This window comes from Nerophis ophidion, linkage group LG09 (assembly GCF_033978795.1).
Source record: "Nerophis ophidion isolate RoL-2023_Sa linkage group LG09, RoL_Noph_v1.0, whole genome shotgun sequence".
NCBI lineage: Eukaryota > Metazoa > Chordata > Actinopteri > Syngnathiformes > Syngnathidae > Nerophis > Nerophis ophidion.
In genome coordinates, this window is record NC_084619.1 from 10975488 (window position 1) to 10996478 (window position 20991).

General features: G+C 39.1%; 1 protein-coding gene across 1 annotated transcript in view; it reads right to left on the reverse strand.

The window, feature by feature from the left end:
• Positions 1-291: 291 nt before the first annotated feature.
• Positions 292-20991, reverse strand: part of cxcl12a (chemokine (C-X-C motif) ligand 12a (stromal cell-derived factor 1)) — a 28347-nt gene continuing 7647 nt past the window's right edge. The window contains exons 2-4 of the mRNA XM_061910265.1: positions 18001-18118; positions 12491-12574; positions 292-1245 (exon numbers count right to left, since the gene is read on the reverse strand). Coding sequence (XP_061766249.1) covers positions 1224-1245; positions 12491-12574; positions 18001-18118 — 224 coding nt within the window. The 3' untranslated portion in view covers positions 292-1223. The remainder of the gene's footprint in view (positions 1246-12490; positions 12575-18000; positions 18119-20991) is intronic.

A 20991-nucleotide genomic window follows, 5' to 3' on the forward strand; every position in this document is an offset into this window, starting at 1 on the left:
CAGGTGGGTAACGCTGCACTCCGTCTCGCATGACGGCCACCGTCGGGAAGTTAAAAGTTCATCCCTTTTAGCTGTAATGTGCTCCTAATGGCTGCTTGTTCAGTTAATTCCCTGCGAACAAGCAAGATCATTGTCGTGTTGACTTGAAAGCTAAACACACTTTCCACATGAAAGTACAGTACAGTCCTACAGAGCATTTTAAGGCTGACATCTGTAACTGCATAATAGCCCACGGTCACATTTAATGTGTGTGTGTGTTTGGAAGGGGAAAATCAAAACCAAGACATGCTGTATTGTTGGTTACTTTACTGAATAACTGTATACAATCGTGACAATCAAATGACTGCAGGGCTCAGTTGTGAGAGTATACAGTGCCTTCTTTTAAATGCAATAAAGAGTACAAAAATAAAACATTTATAAAAACATTCTTATACATATGACAAGGCAACGTGATCGACTGTCTTCCCATATTTGCAACAAGTTATGCGAGAGACACGTTCATTGAAGGATGACAGAATATAAACATAAAAAAAAGGGGTGAGGGAAGACATCATTTGTGAGCGTGTAAATATTTAGCTAGAAAACGGACTATGTTAGATATAAAGTGCATTTTTATCTGCATGACAGTTTCTATTCTGCTGTGTTTTGTTAAATAGATCCCTGCTATGTTTTCACATCAGGTTGATCTTAATTGGGGGAACAAAATGCGATCGATAATGATTCCAAAAAGTTTGTTCTCATGACAAACTTGTGTGGGTGATCGTGATGTCGCTTTATATTAAATCAAACCAGATAATGGTTCAGGAAATGCTCAATTAAAGCCATTAATTCCAAAACATTGTAACCGTGACTAATATTAGGATTTTGTGCAGCAGGTTATGAACGCTGCATGGGGACACCGAGAGAAATTCCTCAACGCCAATTCATGTAAAACGTGGAATGCGTCTTTGTGCGCTGCCTGTTGTTACGTCTTGAAACAGCCCTTTATTTGGATAAAGTCAGTATATACATTATGGTTTGCAGAACAAACACAGATATAATGGCAGTTTGCACAACGGAGGTACTGCATGATTGGTGATGAACTGTGGGTTTGATTTCATGCAAAAGGCTGATAAGTGCTCTGCAACATAGAATTATGATGATTCTTTTTATATATCGTTATGTGTGATGATGATGATGGTCCAAATCCCTACTTATGGCTCACAAGGATCTCTGCAGACACGTCAGTGTTTGGGTTTTTTCATCCTGGAAGACAAAAGTAAAGATCAACATTATGAAACAATGAATGAATTGACCGTAAACATATGGAGGGTAAAATAAACAACAAAAAAAACAACTTAATTTTTGCATTAATTAATTAAAATTGGAAGCAAATAAACAAATGTGTAATTAAATATGACAATATTTATTCTAATATAAAAGTCATATTTATTAGATTAGCTATTTAAATAATTATTTCAACAATTAATTATTTTACAATTTATTTCACGATGTAAGTACATATTTTATATTTTAATTTTATTCAATATTGAATGATTTGATTATTCAAAAAACAAAATATTCAGTCAAAGGCCAAGGGAAAAAAAAACTCATAGCCATAGCACACATAAACAAGTTACATAGAATCAACAAAACTTGCAACAGAGGGAAGGGAGTGGGAAATACGGAGGCCGGCTGTATAAGTGCTACTCAGCCGTCCATCGCCCCTAAGTGGAATCAAGCTCTTGTTAAGTAGTTCTCGCTTCCACATACTACACAAGGTCTAAAATATCTACCGCCAACTCCCAAAAACTACGAGTATATCCTTTTTTGAAAGACTTGCAAAGTTCGAGGCTTCAGACCAAGGTCATCACTGGAGTAGATTCATGATAGCTCCCCTCACTGACCCGCGCTAACACACAGGTTCATGAAATAATAAAGTCATTAAATCATGAAATAATAAAGTCAATTAATCAAATAAATGATTAAACAATTGATTGGATATTGAGATTATTAAAGCATGACATGTACATCTACATTAACTAAATTAATGACACATTTTTGTATTTAATTTTAATTATAATTAATTAATAAAAAATAATTATTTAAAGATGTATTTATTTAAAACATTGAAGGCAACCTCCTTATGTTGTTTTTATTACCTCCACAAGAGGATAGTATGTTGCATTTGAAGTGTCAAAATTCAGCGAAGGTTTGTTTGTAGATGGCGCTTCAAGTTTGTTGTAATTTTACGTAAGAAAATGGAGCCGCAGGGTTTACAAGTTGTTTTGTAGTGGCAAAGGGGAGGTGCGTTCAAATGTTTTTTTTTCTCTCTCTCCCCAGTGTAGGAGACATTTTGTATTGACGTCTCGTATTGCGTCTTGTTTTCCGGGTGAAAAATCAAAACATTGTCCATTTTAAAGACGCTAGTTCTGATTGGATGCTTTTCCACCCACCTTTTCTCCCACATGCAACTATGATTGGCTATAAACTCCAACCCACCTACGGACTAAATTAAATAGGATTGTATTTCGTCTCAATATATCTTTTTGTCTCGTTTTTATTCGTTAACTAAATTGTCAATTAATTTTGTCGTTATTTTAGTCAACTTGCTATTGTTTTCATTCGTTATTGTCCTAATTTCGTCAAGGGAAAATAGGTCGTTGACGATAACAAGGACGAAAATGTTTAGTCAACAAAATTAACACTGATAGTGGCTTAAAACAACAGATTCATTTGATTTAAGTCTTTTTTTGTAGGTGAAAAATGTCGCAAATGTGATCTTTTTTGTTTGTGGAGATCCCCTTTGGATCTGCCAATAAAAACAAAACAAAAAAACAAACAACTTTTGACGATCAGTCGACTGTGAGCAAAATCTTGAGATTTGACAATGAAAACCCTCAGTAGCTTACAAGGTCAGACCAGAAAGAGGGCAGGATATAATGCTTCCGGCTCATTGGTACACAAACACCCTTGAGGCAGTCATTTATCCGTGACATACAGCAGCTTTAGGTTTTCTATATTTAGTTCAATTCTTTTCATACAATTTTTGCAATTCAACTCCCATGTAAACTAAAGCTGTAGAAGTTAACGCGATAACAACTAGTTAATGAAAAGTTCAACAATTTCTTTAATGCTGATCATTTTGGACCCTCAGCTCGTTCCGTAGCGGCGTGTAGGGGAATTGGGAAAACTCAGCTGCATTCACTTCTTACTGATGAGCCACAAGCGGGAAAATAGCGAGCAGAAATGGACAAAGAAAAGGGTACATTATGGATTTATCAAGTTCAAAGCAGTGTCAAGTTGTTCTCTTGACAATAAATTACTATTTTTAGCTGTGAAAAACAACATAACTGCAGCAAATGCCTGCTGCTCGCGTCTTTCAGAGGTGGGTGGTGCTTTACTTTCGTGTTTAGATTGCAGGTAAGGTGCAGTGATAACATAAAATGTATTGTTACTGTGACTGTTTTGGGAAGATGGCATAAAAATGCACAACAGAAATTAAGGACGGTAACGACAAGGTCAAAAGAACATGTCCTTCTCAAACTAATCACACTTTTACCGCTTTAAGTTAAAAGCGCTACGCTAAACATCTGGTTTAACTACATAAAAAAGAAAAATTGTATATCATGCCTTGTCAAAAATGTTTTGTAATTTTTTCTGTGATATTTGCGTCTAAAGAAATTCTAGTACATCTGTTGAGGGTAATGGGGCAAGGCGGTTCTGTCTTTTAACACAGTGGTCCCCAACCACCGGGCCGCGGCTCGATTGGAAGAAGAATGTTTTATAAAAATATATTTTTTATAATTTAAAGTATTATTATTTTTTTATTTATTTTTTATTAAATCAATCAATCAATCAATCAATGTTTACTTATATAGCCCTAAATCACTAGTGTCTCAAAGGGCTGCACAAACCACTACGACATCCTCGGGCAAGGAAAACTCACACCCAGTGGGACATCGGTGACAATAATGACTATGAGAACGTGATACTGTGATACTGAAATCAACATAAAAAACACAAGATACACTTACAATTAGTGCACCAACCCAAAAAAACGACCTTTTTCATGAGCCGCGGCTCGATTTACTGGGACGCAGAATAATTTTTTATACATTTGTATTTTTTTAAAAATTTAAATATTTATTTATTTTATTTTTATTTTTTTATTAAATCAACATAAAAAACACAATATACACTTACAATTAGTGCACAAACCCAAACAAACTCCCTTTTCATGACAAATAAAAAAAAATAAAAATAAAATAAAAAAATAAAAAATAAAAATCCCTCCCCCGGGCTGCGGGACAAATTATCAAGCGTTGACCGGTCTGCAGCTACAAAAAGGTTGGAGACCACTGTTTTAACATCTTCTGGTTGAGTCTTCAAAAAACATTAATAGAATAGAATAGAATAGAATAGAAAGTACTTTATTGATCCCTGGGGGACATATTCTATAATTAACCTAATATTTTTATTTTACCATTAGGATGCACAACACGTAATATACAGAATATCAGAGGCATTTATTCAGATAGAAATTACACAATTTACATTACCAAACATATTTGACAATTAAAGCACTATCGTAACAATCCATATTTTGTGTTATTAAAGCGTAACACTTGTATCTGAACATGGCACAGCTCCTCCTCTGAATTCAAGTGCTCCTAAAGTACAAATATGAAATCTGTTTGAACATTTCTACAAATGAGCAAATCTGGTAAGGCAACAATGCATTGTGGGCAAAACTTTTAAAGGCCTACTGAAACCCACTACTACCGACCACGCAGTCTGATAGTTTATATATCAATGATGAAATATTAACATTGCAACACATGCCAATACGGCCTTTTTAGTTTACTAAATTACAATTTTAAATTTCCCGGGAGTTTTGTCTTGAAAACATCGTGTAATGATCACGTGTACGCAAAACGTCGCAGGTTTTTAGGAAGTATGAGCGCTACGCACACACAAAGCTAAAAGTCGTCTGCTTTAACGGCATAACTACACAGTATTTTGGACATCTGTGTTGCTGAATCTTTTGCAATTTGTTCAATTAATAATGGAGAAGTCACAGTAGAACGATGGAGTTGGGAAGCTTTAGCCTTTAACCACACAAACACACGGTGATTCCTTGTTTAAAATTCCTGGAGGTGAAACTTTCCTATGGATCAGAGTGTGGTCAAGCGAACATGGATCCCAACCACATGTCAACCATAAGGTTTCGGTGAGAAAATTGTGGTTAAAATGTCGCTTTTTACCAGAGATAAACTGAGCTTGTGCCGTAGCTGCCGTCGACTCCCCTGAGACACTGCGCGTCAAGACACCCGTGGACATACACCTCCGACTATCAGGTACTATTAAACTCACTAAAACACTAGCAACACAATAGAAAAATAAGGGATTTCCCAGAATTATCCTAGTAAATATGTTTAAAAACATCAGAATCCGTCCCAATGCAATCGCGTTTTTTTTTTTTCTAGTCCGTCGCTATCAATATCCTCAAACACAAATCTTTCATCCTCGCTCAAGTTAATGGGGAAATTGTCATTTTCCCGGTCCGAATAGCACTTTTTGTTGGAGGCTCCCATTAAAATCAATGTGAATATGTGAGGAGCCCTCAACATGTGACGCCATCGTCTGCGAGCTTTTCTCTTAACACCGAAAGTTGCAAACTTTATCGTGGATGTTCTCTACTAAATCCTTTCAGCGAAAATATGGCAATATCGCGAAATGATCAAGTATGACACATAGAATGGACCTGCTATCCCCGTTTATATAAAAAAAAATCTCATTTCAGTAGGCCTTAAAAACATTTAAACCATGTTTGTCCTTTTTACATTAAGCTCTTAAAAAAAAAATCATCATTTTTAAAAACACATTTCATTAAAGCAAATTAATTGTCCAGTCATGGTGTTAAAACTTGAAAATTAACTGTCCAGGGTGCAATTATTAAGGACGAAAAATTATATCTATCCGTGAATAATTTTGAGTAAACAATGAACAATGCGATTAATCGCGATAAATATTCTAATCATTTGACAGCCCTAATGAAAACACATTAACAAGGTCAGGCATGATAATGATATACTTTGCAAACATTAGCCTTGTTATCTTGTTTTAGCGCAGCATAATGCAAAGCTTGCAATGACCTCTGTGCATTTTTTCACACCATAAATAAGCTTGCAAAGCCTCCCCGGAGGCTTTTTTCTTAAATTGGAAACTGTAGATCTGATCCAATGCAAACAGTCACCATCTTGGTGTGTTGTTATGCGAATGAGCTGTCACACCTCGCCAGGGACGCACACCACCCCTGAGCTGCTCAGTCGTCTTTTGAGGCAGACAGTCTGACTACGGTTATAATGTCCATCTGTCAGTTTGGCGCTGCTGAGAGTGAAAGTGGTCAGCTGTCGACTACTGACTCATTGGTGGTTTGGGTTGTAGTGGAATCATTTCAATACATTTTAACAGTACCAGTTGCTACACCACGGTCACGGAAATGTACTAAAGGTCAACTACAGGACTCATTTTCAACATTTTGCATACACACTATGAAAGTGTCAGGTCTGGATTAGATATAAATCAAAAACTGGACGGATTTGATATGACCTAAATAACATGCCTGGCATGAATACATCGCTTATAAACACATTATAACGTTACTGGTCTACCAGAGAATAAGAAGACACAGCAAGAGGGGTCAGTGTTGCTAACCAATAAGATCTCTCTAAATACTCTTATTCAAAAAAACGACAAATTAGCGACAAATGAAGGCACAAGTGTTTACAAAGTACAAGGAAGAAGAACCATGATAATCATTCTGAATTTATTTCATCCATCCATTCATTCATTCTCAAAATAATCTTACTCATCATATGAAATAGGGTTGGGCGATATGTCCTTTTTTTAAAATCGCAATATTTTTATGGACAGAATTTCTAGGCGCAGTCAAGGCGTTGAGGGGTTCCGGTTTGGTAACTGCAGGATTAGGTCTCTGCTTTTTGCAGATGATGTAGTCCTGATGGCTTCATCTGACCGGGATCTTCAGCTCTCGCTGGATCGGTTTGCAGCCGGATGTGAAGCGACCGGAATGAGAATCAGCACCTCCAAGTCCGAGTCCATGGTTCTCGCCCGGAAAAGGGTGGAGTGCCATCTCCGGGTTGGGGAGGAGACCCTGCCCCAAGTGGAGGAGTTCAAGTACCTAGGAGTCTTGTTCACGAGTGAGGGAAGAGTGGATCGTGAGATCGACAGGCGGATCGGTGCGGCGTCTTCAGTAATGCGGACGTTGTACCGATCCGTTGTGGTGAAGAAGGAGCTGAGCCGGAAGGCAAAGCTCTCAATTTACTGGTCGATCTACGTTCCCATCCTCACCTATGGTCATGAGCTTTGGGTCATGACCGAAAGGATAAGATCACGGGTACAAGCGGCCGAAATGAGTTTCCTCCGCCGTGTGGCGGGGCTCTCCCTTAGAGATAGGGTGAGAAGCTCTGCCATCCGGGAGGAACTCAAAGTAAAGCCGCTGCTCCTTCACATCGAGAGGAGCCAGATGAGGTGGTTCGGGCATCTGGTCAGGATGCCACCCGAACGCCTCCCTAGGGAGGTGTTTAGGGCACGTCCAACCGGTAGGAGGCCACGGGGAAGACCCAGGACACGTTGGGAAGACTATGTCTCCCGGCTGGCCTGGGAACGCCTCGGGATCCCCCGGGAAGAGCTAGACGAAGTGGCTGGGGAGAGGGAAGTCTGGGTTTCCCTGCTTAGGCTGTTGCCCCCCGCGACCCGACCTCGGATAAGCGGAAGACGATGGATGGATGGATGGATATTTTTAGGCCATATCGCGATATACAATATATATCTCGGTATTTTGCCTTAGCTTTGAACGAATACTTGATACATATAATCACAGCAGTGTTTCTATGTGTCTACATGAAAACATTTTGTTCATACTGCACTAATATATGATCATTTGAAACTTTCATGCAGAGAAGGAAATCACAACTAAGTCAATTTACCAAAACTGTATTAAAGTTATTAGCAGGTGACTTTTCAAATGATGCTACATATTAGCAGTAATGCTATTTTTGGTAGCAACGCTTGTGCCCCATCCATCCATCCATTTTCTACCGCTTATTCCCTTTTGGGGTCGCGGGGGGCGCTGGCGCCTATCTCAGCTACAATCGGGCGGAAGGCAGGGTAAACCCTGGACAAGTCGCCACCTCATCGCAGGGCCAACGCTTGTGTCCCATACTCGATAAATTAAAGTTGTCTATTTGATATATTCCCACTTGAAGCCGAACCATCGCCAGACGATGGACACTGTGCTGTTTTTCTTGGGAATTAATTCTTCCTTCATTTGTTACCAGATTCGCACCTTCGCAAAACTCTGCTAGCATCACGGCTAACGTTAGCCACGATGCTACCTCTGTGCTGGGCGAGGGCGTATACGTATGTGACGTATAGCGTGACAGTATGTGACGTGTGTAAGAACCTGCGCTTACACTCTGTGAGAAGGAGACACAAGAAGGAGTGGAAAGAACCTGTAGTGCAATGCCCGCAGCTAAAAACAACTGCGTGAGAACGTATACTCGAATATCACGATATAGTCATTTTCTATATCGCACAAAGACAAACCCGCGATATATCGCGTGTATCGATATATTGCCCAGCCCTAATATGAAATATAACTATTATTTATTTATTTTTATTGTGATTACTTATGGAGTATATTGTGAATAAATTGAGAACGGGAAGTGAACAAAAGTTTTAGCAACTGTTATGCAAAATAAAATAGGAAGGATTAAAAAAAGTTCTGCTTCTTCCTACTCCTTTTCGAACATGTTCACTCTTACTGGAAATTGTGATGTATCATGTAGTATGCTCGCATGTTCGAAAATAAACTCAAACTCAACTCAACTTTTTTTACAAGTCTGACATAAACTTGTTTTTTAACAGAATGCAGCCCAATAAAATTCATAAATAATAGTTTTGCTTTTCATGTTTTTACACATTTTTTGCTGATGCGCCTCGGCTATTAATGTCATTTCTATAATTATGTCACAAAAAGACTGCAGTCCTGTGGGTATATCAAAGATTAAAGATGAGCATTAAATAAGCTCTAAATTTGGCACATTAGTCAGACCGGTTTTTCTCAACTGGTCTCATCTTGGGATCCTCATGTTCCCGCGATCATTAGGTTGCGACTCACCTTTTTTGGTTTTTTTAGAATGAAGTCAAATTGAACATACCATCTTTCCTTGAATTGCCTCCGGGGCGCTAATTGATTAAAACCCCTTCTCACTCCTGCGCTTACCAAAGGCATGCGGTAAAAGTAAGCATGCGCTAATTATTTTAAAACCTCTTTTCACTCCGGCACTTACCAAAGGCATGCAGTAAAATTTTTAGTGTGATGTAAGCTTGGGCCTTAGAGGGGAACATTATCACAATTTCAAAAGGGGTAAAAGACAATAAAAATCAGTTCCCAGTGGCTTGTTGTATTTTTTGAAGTTTTTTTCAAAATGTTACCGGTCCCGGAATATCCCTAAATAAAGCTTTAAAGTGCTTTATTTTCGCTATCTTCGAAACCACTATCCATTTCCCTGTGACGTCATACAGGGCTGCCAATACAAACAACATGGCGGTTACCACAGCAAGATATAGCGACATTAGCTCGGATTCAGACTCGGATTTCAGCGGTCTAAGCGATTCAACAGATTACGCATGTATTGAAACAGATGGTCAAAGTATGGAGGCAGATAGCGAAAACGAAATTGAAGAAGAAACTGAAGCTATTGAGCAAATAGCTATTGACGCTATTCGGCCATAGCATGGGTGTACCTAATGAAGTGGCCCATAGCATGGCTGTCTTATTAGCATCGCCGGTAAAATGTGCGGACCAAACGATCAGGACTTTCGCATTTTGTGACACTGAAGCAACTTAAATCCGTCGATTGGTAGGTGTTTGTTTCGCATTAAATGTGGGTATCTAGTTTCAAATGTACATACAGCTAGCGTAAATAGCATGTTAGCATCGATTAGCTTAGCATGTTAGCATCGATTAGCTGGCAGTCATGCCGTGACCAAATATGTCTGATTAGCACATAAGTCAACAACATCAACAAAACTCACCTTTGTGATTTCGTTGACTTAATCGTTGCAAATGCATCTGCAGGTTATCCATAAATCTCTGTGCCATGTCTGTCTTAGCATCGCCGGTCAAATGTGAAGACACTCTGGCACATTCAATGGGGGTCTGGCGGCAGATTTCTTGCCAGTGGTGCAACTTGAATCCCTCCCTGTTAGTGTTGTTACACCCTCCGACAACACACCGACGAGGCATGATGTCTCCAAGGTTCCAAAAAATATTCGAAAAAACGGAAAATAACAGAGCTGAGACCTGGTGTTTGTAATGTGAAAATGAATATGGCGGGTGTGTTACCTCGGTGACGTCACGTTCTGACGTCATCGCTAAAAGACCGATAAACAGAAAGGCGTTTAATTTGCCAAAATTCACCCATTTAGAGTTCGGAAATCGGTTAAAAAAAACACATGGTCTTTTTTCTGCAACATCAAGGTATATATTGACGCTTGCATAGGTTTGGTGATAATGTTCCCCTTTAAATCCTACTGAATAGCTCTTAATCTTCTTCCCTTTATGCGATTTCAAATTACCGGTATTGAAATCAGTCTCCTCCATTTTGAAAATGATGACAGGGGAAGTGTCACTCGTGACGTCACGAGTTTGACCAGGCGGTAATACTGGACACAGGCCGAAAATGGAGTCGACTGTCTTGGTTGCTTTGTTGGGTCTGCTCCTGTCTCTGGCCATGCTCCCTCCACCCCAGCGGACGATGGCGTGGAACACCGCAGAGGCCACCACAGTGGATATGTTTCTTTTACTTTTTATTCATAGCTGTATGTAGAAGTGTCTGGTTGCATCAGCTGCTTTAATGTCCTATGTGTTCTTTGATGTTTGATGTTTCCCTCTTACACACATGTAAGAGGGATGTGTATGGCTATGAGTTGTTTTTTTCCCTTGGCCTCAGTCTGCACCCCCTCTCCAGGGCCCAGGCAAAGACCGATTTTTTAATTTTATTTTAATCTTCTATTTTTTTCTCCCCCCCTTGTTTACCTGTATCTCATCTTTTTTTGTAAGGGGCGCTGGAAGCCGGCAGACCCGTCAGCGATCCTGTTCTGTCTCCCTTTAATGTTTGTCTGATCTTGAATGGGATTGTGCTGAAAATTGTAATTTTCCTGAAGGAACTCTCCTGACGGAATAAATAAAGTACTATCTAATCTAATCTAATCTAATCTAATACAAAGCATGCGCTAATTATTTTGTGAAGCGAGTTTGACCCGGCAGTAATTCAAGGCAGGCGCATACAAAATGCCCTACGGCAATTCAAGGAAATGCGGTATTTATTTTTGGAATAAAAGATAGCCTCCAAAATACAGTACATATATATTTTCAAACTAAAGACAACAATAATATTGAACTAAAATGGTTAATTACCAAAGAAGAAGATATCTAAAATATATTTTAAAAACACACACAAAAAAAGTCGGATTAGAAAAAAATATTTACAACCCACCCAGAATGACTTTAGATTAGATTAGATTAGATTAGATAGATTAGATAGTACTTTAATTATTCCGTCAGGACAGTTCCTTCAGGAAAATTACAATTTTCAGCACAATCCCATTCAAGATCAGACAAACATAAAAGAAAAATAAAAATAAAAAAATTGATGATTAAAATAAAATAAAAAATCGGTCTTAGCCTGGGCCCTGGAGTGGGGGTGCAGACTGAGGCCAAGGGAAAAGAACAACTCATAGCCGTAGTACACATCCCTCTTACATGTGTGGAAACATCAAACATCAAAGAACACAAAGGACATTAAAGACATTAAAGCAGCAGATATGACCCTTTTTGACTGTTAATTATGTATAATGGACAACTAAATCCTAATGACATTTTTAAGTTGACTCCCACATTGTGTCTCTTTTGTTTCTATAATAAATGGTGAGTATGATGAGAGGAAATATGGTTTGCTTGAAAATAGGGACTAATTCAGAATTCAAATGTGCAGCGTAAAATCCAGCCCAAATGTATATTTTGCGCACACGTGCACACTGACACAGCTACAGTATAGATTATGCAGTTTGTCTGGAAATGATTTCATTGATTATGTGACATTAATCATTCCGTTTGTGCGTGGCAGTCATGTGCTAGCGTGTTTTTACTACAGGCTCCACACTGAAGAGGCCCGTTGGGAGGTGTTACTCACACTCAACAGTTCATTGAGTAGACGCCTATATGCGCATCTGTTCCCTTTTGCATGCCACTCCTGCTTACTTAGAATGTCAATAGCCGAGGGAAGCGAATTCGCAAAACGCCAGACGTACAAAGTTAGACGTAACCCGGTGTCATTTTTGTAGGCTCCAGATTACCCGTGACTTTACAGAGGATTAATGAAGCGGTAAAGACAACAGATGGATGCACTGTACTTACTTGTTGAGGGCGTTCTTCAGGTACTGCTGCAGCCATCTGATTTCAGGATTCATGCACACCTCCTTGTTTGACCTCAGCTTGGCGCTGTTTGGGAGAGAAGAAAATTGCGGGGCTCAGTTAGAGATGAAAGTCATGTTGACACGTTGATATCAAACAAGGGGAATTAGCACTGCTGTGTTAAGGTTAGCACGAGGAGATTTTTCACACGCATGTACTATTTGGATAAGGACCACAAACAATAAACATTCCTGCTTTTTTACCCTAAACATTAGAATACATACCTTCGGGTAGTAGTAAAGAGACTTAAACTAACACATGCAATTGGTTCCTAATGTAATTCTAGCGTCACACTGTGGTCATGTACAGAATAGGACAAGAGTGTTTCATGTGCAAATTTTGTGAAAGTTTGTTTTTCTAAAAATATTTTACACTTTCTATCTCAGTAACAGTCTACATGGTCCAGTTTCTCATTGTGTGAATGCTTCAAAGCAGGGGTGCCCATTACGTCGATCGCGATCGACTGGTCGATCTCGGAGGGTGTGTCAGTCGATCTCAAGCCAGGCATTAAAAAATAGACATAAAAATGAGCAATCATCAATCATACCAAGACTTCACTTTCGTCAGTTGTTTGACATTCTCGGCACCCGAGGATCTTGTGAGATGACGCTGGCTGCTGCGAGCTCATATTTAAGAAAAAAATCACTAACAGGGCGGACGCAGAGAAACACATTTTATTTCTAGAGACTCCGTACCTACTGTCAAAACTCTAAAGACCGACTGCGCAGTTCCTGTCTTCACCATAAAAGACCTGTTTCATCCTGCCTGTGCTAATAAAATAAGAGTCTCAGAAAGCTAGCGTGCACAAGCTAGCAAGCTACGGAGTTTGATGCCAATGTATTTCTCCCCCGCCCTCAGCGACCGCTTTCTCACTTGCTTGCCCACCCGCACACTCACTGACGTCACTCACCTGCTGCCAGACATTAAAGGGCCACACACATATGCTACTCTCATAACAAAGTGTTTAAAAACGAGTATGCAAGTTGGACAAATGAGATGCCAAATCCAACCACTTTCATGTGGTATTGGACAGAAAGGAGGACTTTTTTTTTTCCTCCATTTGAAAATGCGGACGTTATCAGCACCACTGTCTAATTCCAATCAATGCAAGTCATCAGAATCAGGTAATACACCAACTTATATTCTTGTCTTCATGAAAGAAAGGAATCTATGTGTGTTAAACATGCTTGTATTATCATTAAACACCATTAACTTGTTAACAAAAATGTCTCTTTCATAAATAAATAAATATAAATTATAAATCGGAATGAGGTAGATCTCCTCGACTTGGTCAATTGAAAAGTAGCTCACCTGCAGAAAAAGTGTGAGCGCCCCTGCTCCAAAGCATTCACACATATGGTTTTCTTCACCAAAATTAATCTATTTATAGAACATCTTCAACTTCTTCTCCAGATTTTGGCGCACTCTACCTTCCACATTTTCACCCGATTCAAAGCATTTCAACTTCAAACTGTTCAGCCTATTCTCTTGATAAAGTCCAAAAATTCCCAGATTTTTCCCATTCAAAATTAATCATTGGCCATTTTTCAAACTTCCACATTTTTCAACCGATTCAAACCATTCTTCCTTCAACACATTCCACCATCCTGGAAATTCAAAATACCCTTTTTCAAGTTTAAAAAAAATTCCAGGATTTTCCAGAATTCCTGGTTTTCCAAAGCCCTATTTTTCTACCCTTGTTTCTGGCGACTATTCCTTCCACATTTTTCAACGCATTTCAACCGTTCCACCGCCAAAACATTCCTCTTGATTAGGACAAAAAACTAAGTTGTTTTTTGAACTGGACACATTTCTGGTTTTCCCGAAATTCCATGAATTCCGTAATACAATTGCTCAAGTCAACATGTTACTACTTCAAAATTTCTCAACCGGTTTGAAAAAGTCCGACACCGGGATTAGAACAAAAAACTAAGTTGTTTTTTGAACTGAAAAAAATTCTGGTTTTCCCGAAATTCCAGGAATTCCGTAATACAATTGCTCAATTCAAAATGTTACTACTTCAGAATTTCTCAACCGATTTAAAAAAGTCCAACACCAACCATTTCAACTCATTCAGACCATTGAAGTTTTTACCATTTTCTAAAAAATTCAAGCTTTTCCTGAAATTTCCATTGAAATCAATGGGACATTCTTCAAAGTTCTACAACTCCCACATTTTTCATCCCATTCAAAATATTCAGCCTGTTTGGGAATTGTGTGTACTACTTCAACAATTCTAAAAAAATTCCAGGATTTCAGTTCAACTTCAGCATTGAAGCATTCACACGCAATTCCTTCAGGAATTGCCTCATCTAGTTAAATTTACTTTTCTCTTTTTACAAATCCTACCAGATTTCTTGCCACCTATGGCATACGGTATATTGCAGGGTTATCCAACTAAACTGATTTTGGGGCCACATTTCCAAAAAGCTAAGGACCTTCATTCATCCTTCACTATTAATATTATTTTTGTAAATCCCAGAGAATCGGTGTCCTCTACAGTAGACATTTCATTTTGGTCTATTATTTTAGCATTTAGTTTTTAAGAATGTTCTGCAAAAAAGTAAGACAAAGATCATCTCTATGACAGCACGCTAGTGTTTTTAAAAATCTGCTGCAAACATGTGAGTCTCCCAAGTTTTTTTAACTGAACTTTTGGACCACCAGTTGAATAGCTCAAATGATGAAAAAGAGAGGACCTAAGAGTGAACCTTGAGGAACACCACTAGTGTAACTAAAGCAGTTGAACAAAATGACTACTGACTGCATCTGAAGTAAACAAGCTAGAGCAACACCTTAGTTACATAAATCACATACAAAAAAGGTGTAACTGACAAAAAAGAGAGAAATTAAAGGGGTGCCTTGAGGAACGCCTTACTTATGTATATCACAAGTTTGGACCCCAGTGTTTTATGCTTGCTAATGTGGTTAAAAAGTCAATGCAAGGACCTGCCAGTGTCTTTACAGTGGTCCAATTTTCTCTACAATACAGGAGCACTCTAAATTTTTTAGGTATTTGCTTCAAAAATATTTCTCTCCCAAACTGAATTCCGGAACCGGTATGGTGTCATTCCTGGGCCGGATTTGGCCCCAGGGCAGCCAGTTGAATAACGCTGGTATATTGACATCTACTACAGTCCAATCCTGTTTAAAGGTGTATATCCACTTTCTGACCCACTGCCACTTCCTGTGCACACTTCGGTGGATTCACGCACTTAAAATGCAGTGTGGTCCATGTGTGAGTGTGCGAGTAGTGACAGAGGGGCGTGTGCGCACACATGCATGTGCAACTCTTTTCTCCGGCCTGTCACACTCCCTGAGATTGATGGTGAGAAATGTCCAGCAAGGAGGAAATCTATTAAAAGTTTGAAGAGCGGAGTATAAAACTGTAATTGTAAAGGATATAAGCATAAATTAAAGTTAGCTTCCGGGACTTATTACAGAATGTAACTTAACTCAAGTATTACAAAGCAATTAGTCTGACAGGTTGATTAAGTAGGTTATTTTTACCAGCTTAAAAAGTTTATAAAGCAGGGGTGTCAAACTCATTTTAGATCGGGATCCACATGGAGAAAAATCTACTCTCAAGTGGGCCGGACTGGTAAAAAAACTTAAAAATAAAGACAACTTCAGATTGTTTTCTTCGTTTGAAAATAGAACGAGCACATTCGGAAAATATTCACGTCATAATGTATTTGGGCGATTTTTTTACACTTACATGTTGCAGTTCTATCTAAAGCATTCTATCTTTATTTGTTGTTATTTATACTTTCTGAATAAACTGCTCCCCTTACCTCCCAGGGGGTGAATAAGCGGATGCGTCAAATGCAGAGGACAAATTTCGCCACACCTAGTGTGTGTGTGACAATCATTGGTACTTTAACTTTTAACTTTAATTATGTAATAACATTCATCAGTCATCTCATTGGTGTTACTTTTCAATCTATCAAGATAAAAAAATAATATAAATATCAAATTACAGTTTGTTATTTATTTAGTTTGCTCATTTTCCTCGACTGGTGCCCTCACATCATGTGGTTTATTTATTTATTTTTTTACATATGTAGCGTAATATACAAAGATACAAATAATTGCTATTGCGACATCCGGTGGACACATTTCAAACCACGGTTTATTTCATTCAGAAATTTCGGCTCATTTTTATACTTGGCAAACTCATCATGATTCGGCCCTGTTCTAAAGTATACGTTTGAAGTGCACCTATTTCAAAAAATTTAATTTTTTAAACACTTTTCACATTATCATTATCATAGTTAAATAATTCATTATTTTTAAATTATTTTAAAATGTCAACCAACTCTATACTATCTTGCCGATTGTATTGTACCGTATGTTCCGGCAAGAAATCTGCGTTCAAAAGACTCCGGCTTATTAGTGATTCCTAGAGCCCAAAAAAAGTCTGCGGGCTATAGAGCGTTTTCCGTTCGGGCTCCAGTACTCTGGAATGCCCTCCCGGTAACAGTTCGAGATGCTACCTCAGTAGAAGCATTTAAGTCTCACCTTAAAACTCATCTGTATACTCTAGCCTTTAAATAGACCTCCTTTTTAGACCAGTTGATCTGCCGCTTCTTTTCTTTCTCCTATGTCCCCCCCTCCCTTGTGGAGGGGGTCCGGTCCGATGACCATGGATGAAGTACTGGCTGTCCAGAGTCGAGACCCAGGATGGACCGCTCGTCGGGACCCAGGATGGACCGCTCGCCTGTATCGGTTGGGGACATCTCTACGCTGCTGATCCGCCTCCGCTTGAGATGGTTTCCTGTGGACGGGACTCTCGCTGCTGTCTTGGATCCGCTTGAACTGAACTCTCACGGTTGTGTTGGAGCCACTATGGATTGAACTTTCACAGTATCATGTTAGACCCGCTCGACATCCATTGCTTTCGGTCCCCTAGAGGGGGGGGGGGGTTGCCCACATCTGAGGTCCTCTCCAAGGTTTCTCATAGTCAGCATTGTCACTGGCGTCCCACTGGATGTGAATTCTCCCTGCCCACTGGGTGTGAGTTTTCCTTGCCCTTTTGTGGGTTCTTCCGAGGATGTTGTAGTCGTAATGATTTGTGCAGTCCTTTGAGACATTTGTGATTTGGGGCTATATAAATAAACATTGATTGATTGATTGATTGAATGGAAGCGATCAGATCAGGGAGACAGCCTTTCCAACACCTGAACCCTAACACAAAACTGTTAGGGTTATTTAGCTGCAATTATTTACCTATAGGAATAAAGGTGTAAACATTAATTTTATTAAGCGATTCATTGACGTTTATCGATTATGGTGACTAATCGTTGCAGCCCTACTTCACACTTCATCAACAGAACTGTCGTCGTAGTGGAAACCTTCCAGAGTTTGTTTTGACCGAACCAAACATGACAAGTATAAACGTAGGCAAACACTGATCCCTGCAGGATGAACACCCAAAAAAAAAAAACCCTCACATGACTTGGAAGGCGCAGTTGGGCGTGTGGATGAAGCGAAGCTCTCGGACGTATCCACGAGGGAGGCTGTTGACTGTTGAACGACAGTAGCATCTTTCCACCAGACTGATGGGCTTGGCTGTAGAGGAGCAAAGGGATACATATGATGAATACATCATGCACTATATACACATAATATCATATAATTAATGAATTTAAAACTGATCATTTAAAACTGATCAGTCATATGATGACTATAATGGTACACCGCAATTTGGCTTTTATTGTGCAATCAACACAAATAGTGTTCATTCAAGGCTAAGGCAAAATATCGAGATATATATTGTGTATCGCGATATTGTCTAAAAATATCGAGGTATTTAAAAAAAGCCATATCGCCCAGTCCTAATTCAAACCTTAGAAATAAACTTGATACATTTAATAAGTATACATTTTTTAAGTATACGGCCTTTGGATTGGTACAATGACATAGTGATTTCCCACACAGTAAACATTACATGTGAAGGCCAGGAAGTACGCTAGTGCAATATAGATGATATACAATATAAATTATATGGATTTGGCTAACAATAGAGATTTTAATACTATCGTTATATGGTGATAACGCATGTCAATGAAATATTCTAGCTCTGTCCTCAAAATTTGACAGCGAAAAGCAAACGAACGTGTCCTCAAAGTAACGTAGCATTCTCGCTAACAGGCTGGAAGCTAAAGTCCCTCCACAATGCAAAGCAAATTCTATGTCAGCAATCTTTACCTCCATGGCAACAAATAAACTAAGTTTTTACACGTATCATCTCTGGAGGGCGAGGAATAGCTAAAGACTAGCGGCGGCATGGCATAGTGGGTAGAGCGCAAGTGCCAGAAACCTGAGGGTTGCAGGTTCGCTCCCCGCCTATTGACATCCAAATCGCTGCCGTTGTGTCCTTGGGCAGGTCACTTCACCCTTGTCCCCCGGTGCCGCTCACACTGGTGAATGAATGATGAATGAATGATAGGTGGTGGTCGGAGGGGCCGTAGGCGCAAATTGGCAGCCACGCTTCCGTCAGTCAACCCCAGGGCAGCTGTGGCTACAGATGTAGCTTACCACCACCAGGTGTGAATGAATGATGGGTTCCCACTACTCTGTGAGCGCTTTGAGTATCAAATAATAGAAAAGCGCGATATAAATCTAATCCATTATTATTATTATTATTACAAGATGCTACCCGAAACACTGTAGGAGCATATGCTAACTGCTAAGCTAAAGCTCTTGACTCAAAACAGATGGGGGCGGATCGACAAAAATATCGACAGTGATGATACAGGGTACAGTGTCAATACAGGGTTGATACCACAGTGGTTAGATCAATATGTTTCATTATCAAAACAATCTTTTGTAATTTGTCATTGTTTACAAACTGAGAAAATAAGTACCAGGACACAGAAGGGCTTCAAGGGCAAAAACAAAAGGATATAAATCCTAATAAGTAGTAGGAAATAATTTAAAATATTTAATTGATGTTGTTCCACCGCCATCCTGTGTTTTTGTCTGATCATAATTGTAATAAAATATTGAATCGTAATTTGAAGTTTTATTACCAGCATTGGTGTGGCTCACACTGCCCCTGCTGTTGGATCAATACCCAAAATTTGTGGTATTGCCCAAAGCTAATGTAAAGTATTCAAATAACAGAATAAAAAGTGCTTACAGTATTACAGTTTAACAAAGTGAGAATATAACAATGTTACAACAGAAAATAACCAGCTATTGCCAGTCAATAATACTTTTGAGGAAATAATACAACCGGAAATGATGCAATATGTTACCCGACCGCATATGTCAGCAGCCAAATGAGAAGCCTGGTTTTAAAATGTTTCTGTCATCATTTACATATCAAATATTATCGTTATTGCAGGAGGCCACAATACATATAGCGATACAAATTTTAGGACATATCGACTATTCTAAGCACCAAGTGATGTCGATATGTGGATGAAAACAGATCATACCCAGCCTTTGGCTAGTGAGAATTAAAAATAAAATCTGAGAAACCGTCTTCCGCATACTTGTCAACACTCCCGATTTGCCCAGGACACTCCCGACTTTCAGTGCCCCTCCTGAAAATCTCCCAGGGCAACCATTCTCCTGAATTACTCCTGATTTCCACCCGGACAACAATATTGGGGACGTGCCTTAAAGGCACTGCCTTTATCGTCCACTCTCATCTGAAAATGAGACAATTATATATGTCTCCGTTATCTATAGGTTTATCTATAACCCATAAAGTAGGCTCGCAGCGTGTGTTTATTCCAGCCGGCAAGTTTATACACTGACACACAATATTCAGATTCCCATCATGCATTGCTTCAAAACTACGGCAAGTAGTAATGTCCAAAAACATAACAGAGGCGAAGCAGAAGAACGGAGAAGAGACATTGCGACGACGAGTAGGATGAAGAAGTACGCTTGCAAGTTCCAAAATGATTGGAAAAAAAATTATTTCAGTTCATCCAGGACAGCTCGAAGGGGAAGGAGTATGCTGCCTGCAAATTTTGTAGATCAGATTTCTCCACTGAACACGGTGGCCGAACGGATATATACTAATTAATGAACGGATTATATATATATGTATATATAAGAAATATTTGAAAATATATACACCCCCTCTTACCCCCCATCTCATGAATTCGGAGGTCTCAAGGTTGGCAAGTATGGTCTTCTGTCATTAAAGTGTCCTGTTTAAAAACATTTTGCCTTTCGGTGAAATACATAAATGGACATAGACAAGTCGATAAAACAAAAGCAGTGTGCTGTTACTGCTCAGAAGAGATTGACAATTTTGCTACAAACTGTTGAACTTTCGGAAAACAAAACAAAACGCTATAAACATGAGGTATGATACCATTCCAAAACGATTCATTTATAATACAGAAATATTTGATGCGATTCGATTTAGTGTATGGATGACTCCATACGATTAAGTGAAGTGAATTATATTTATGTAGCGC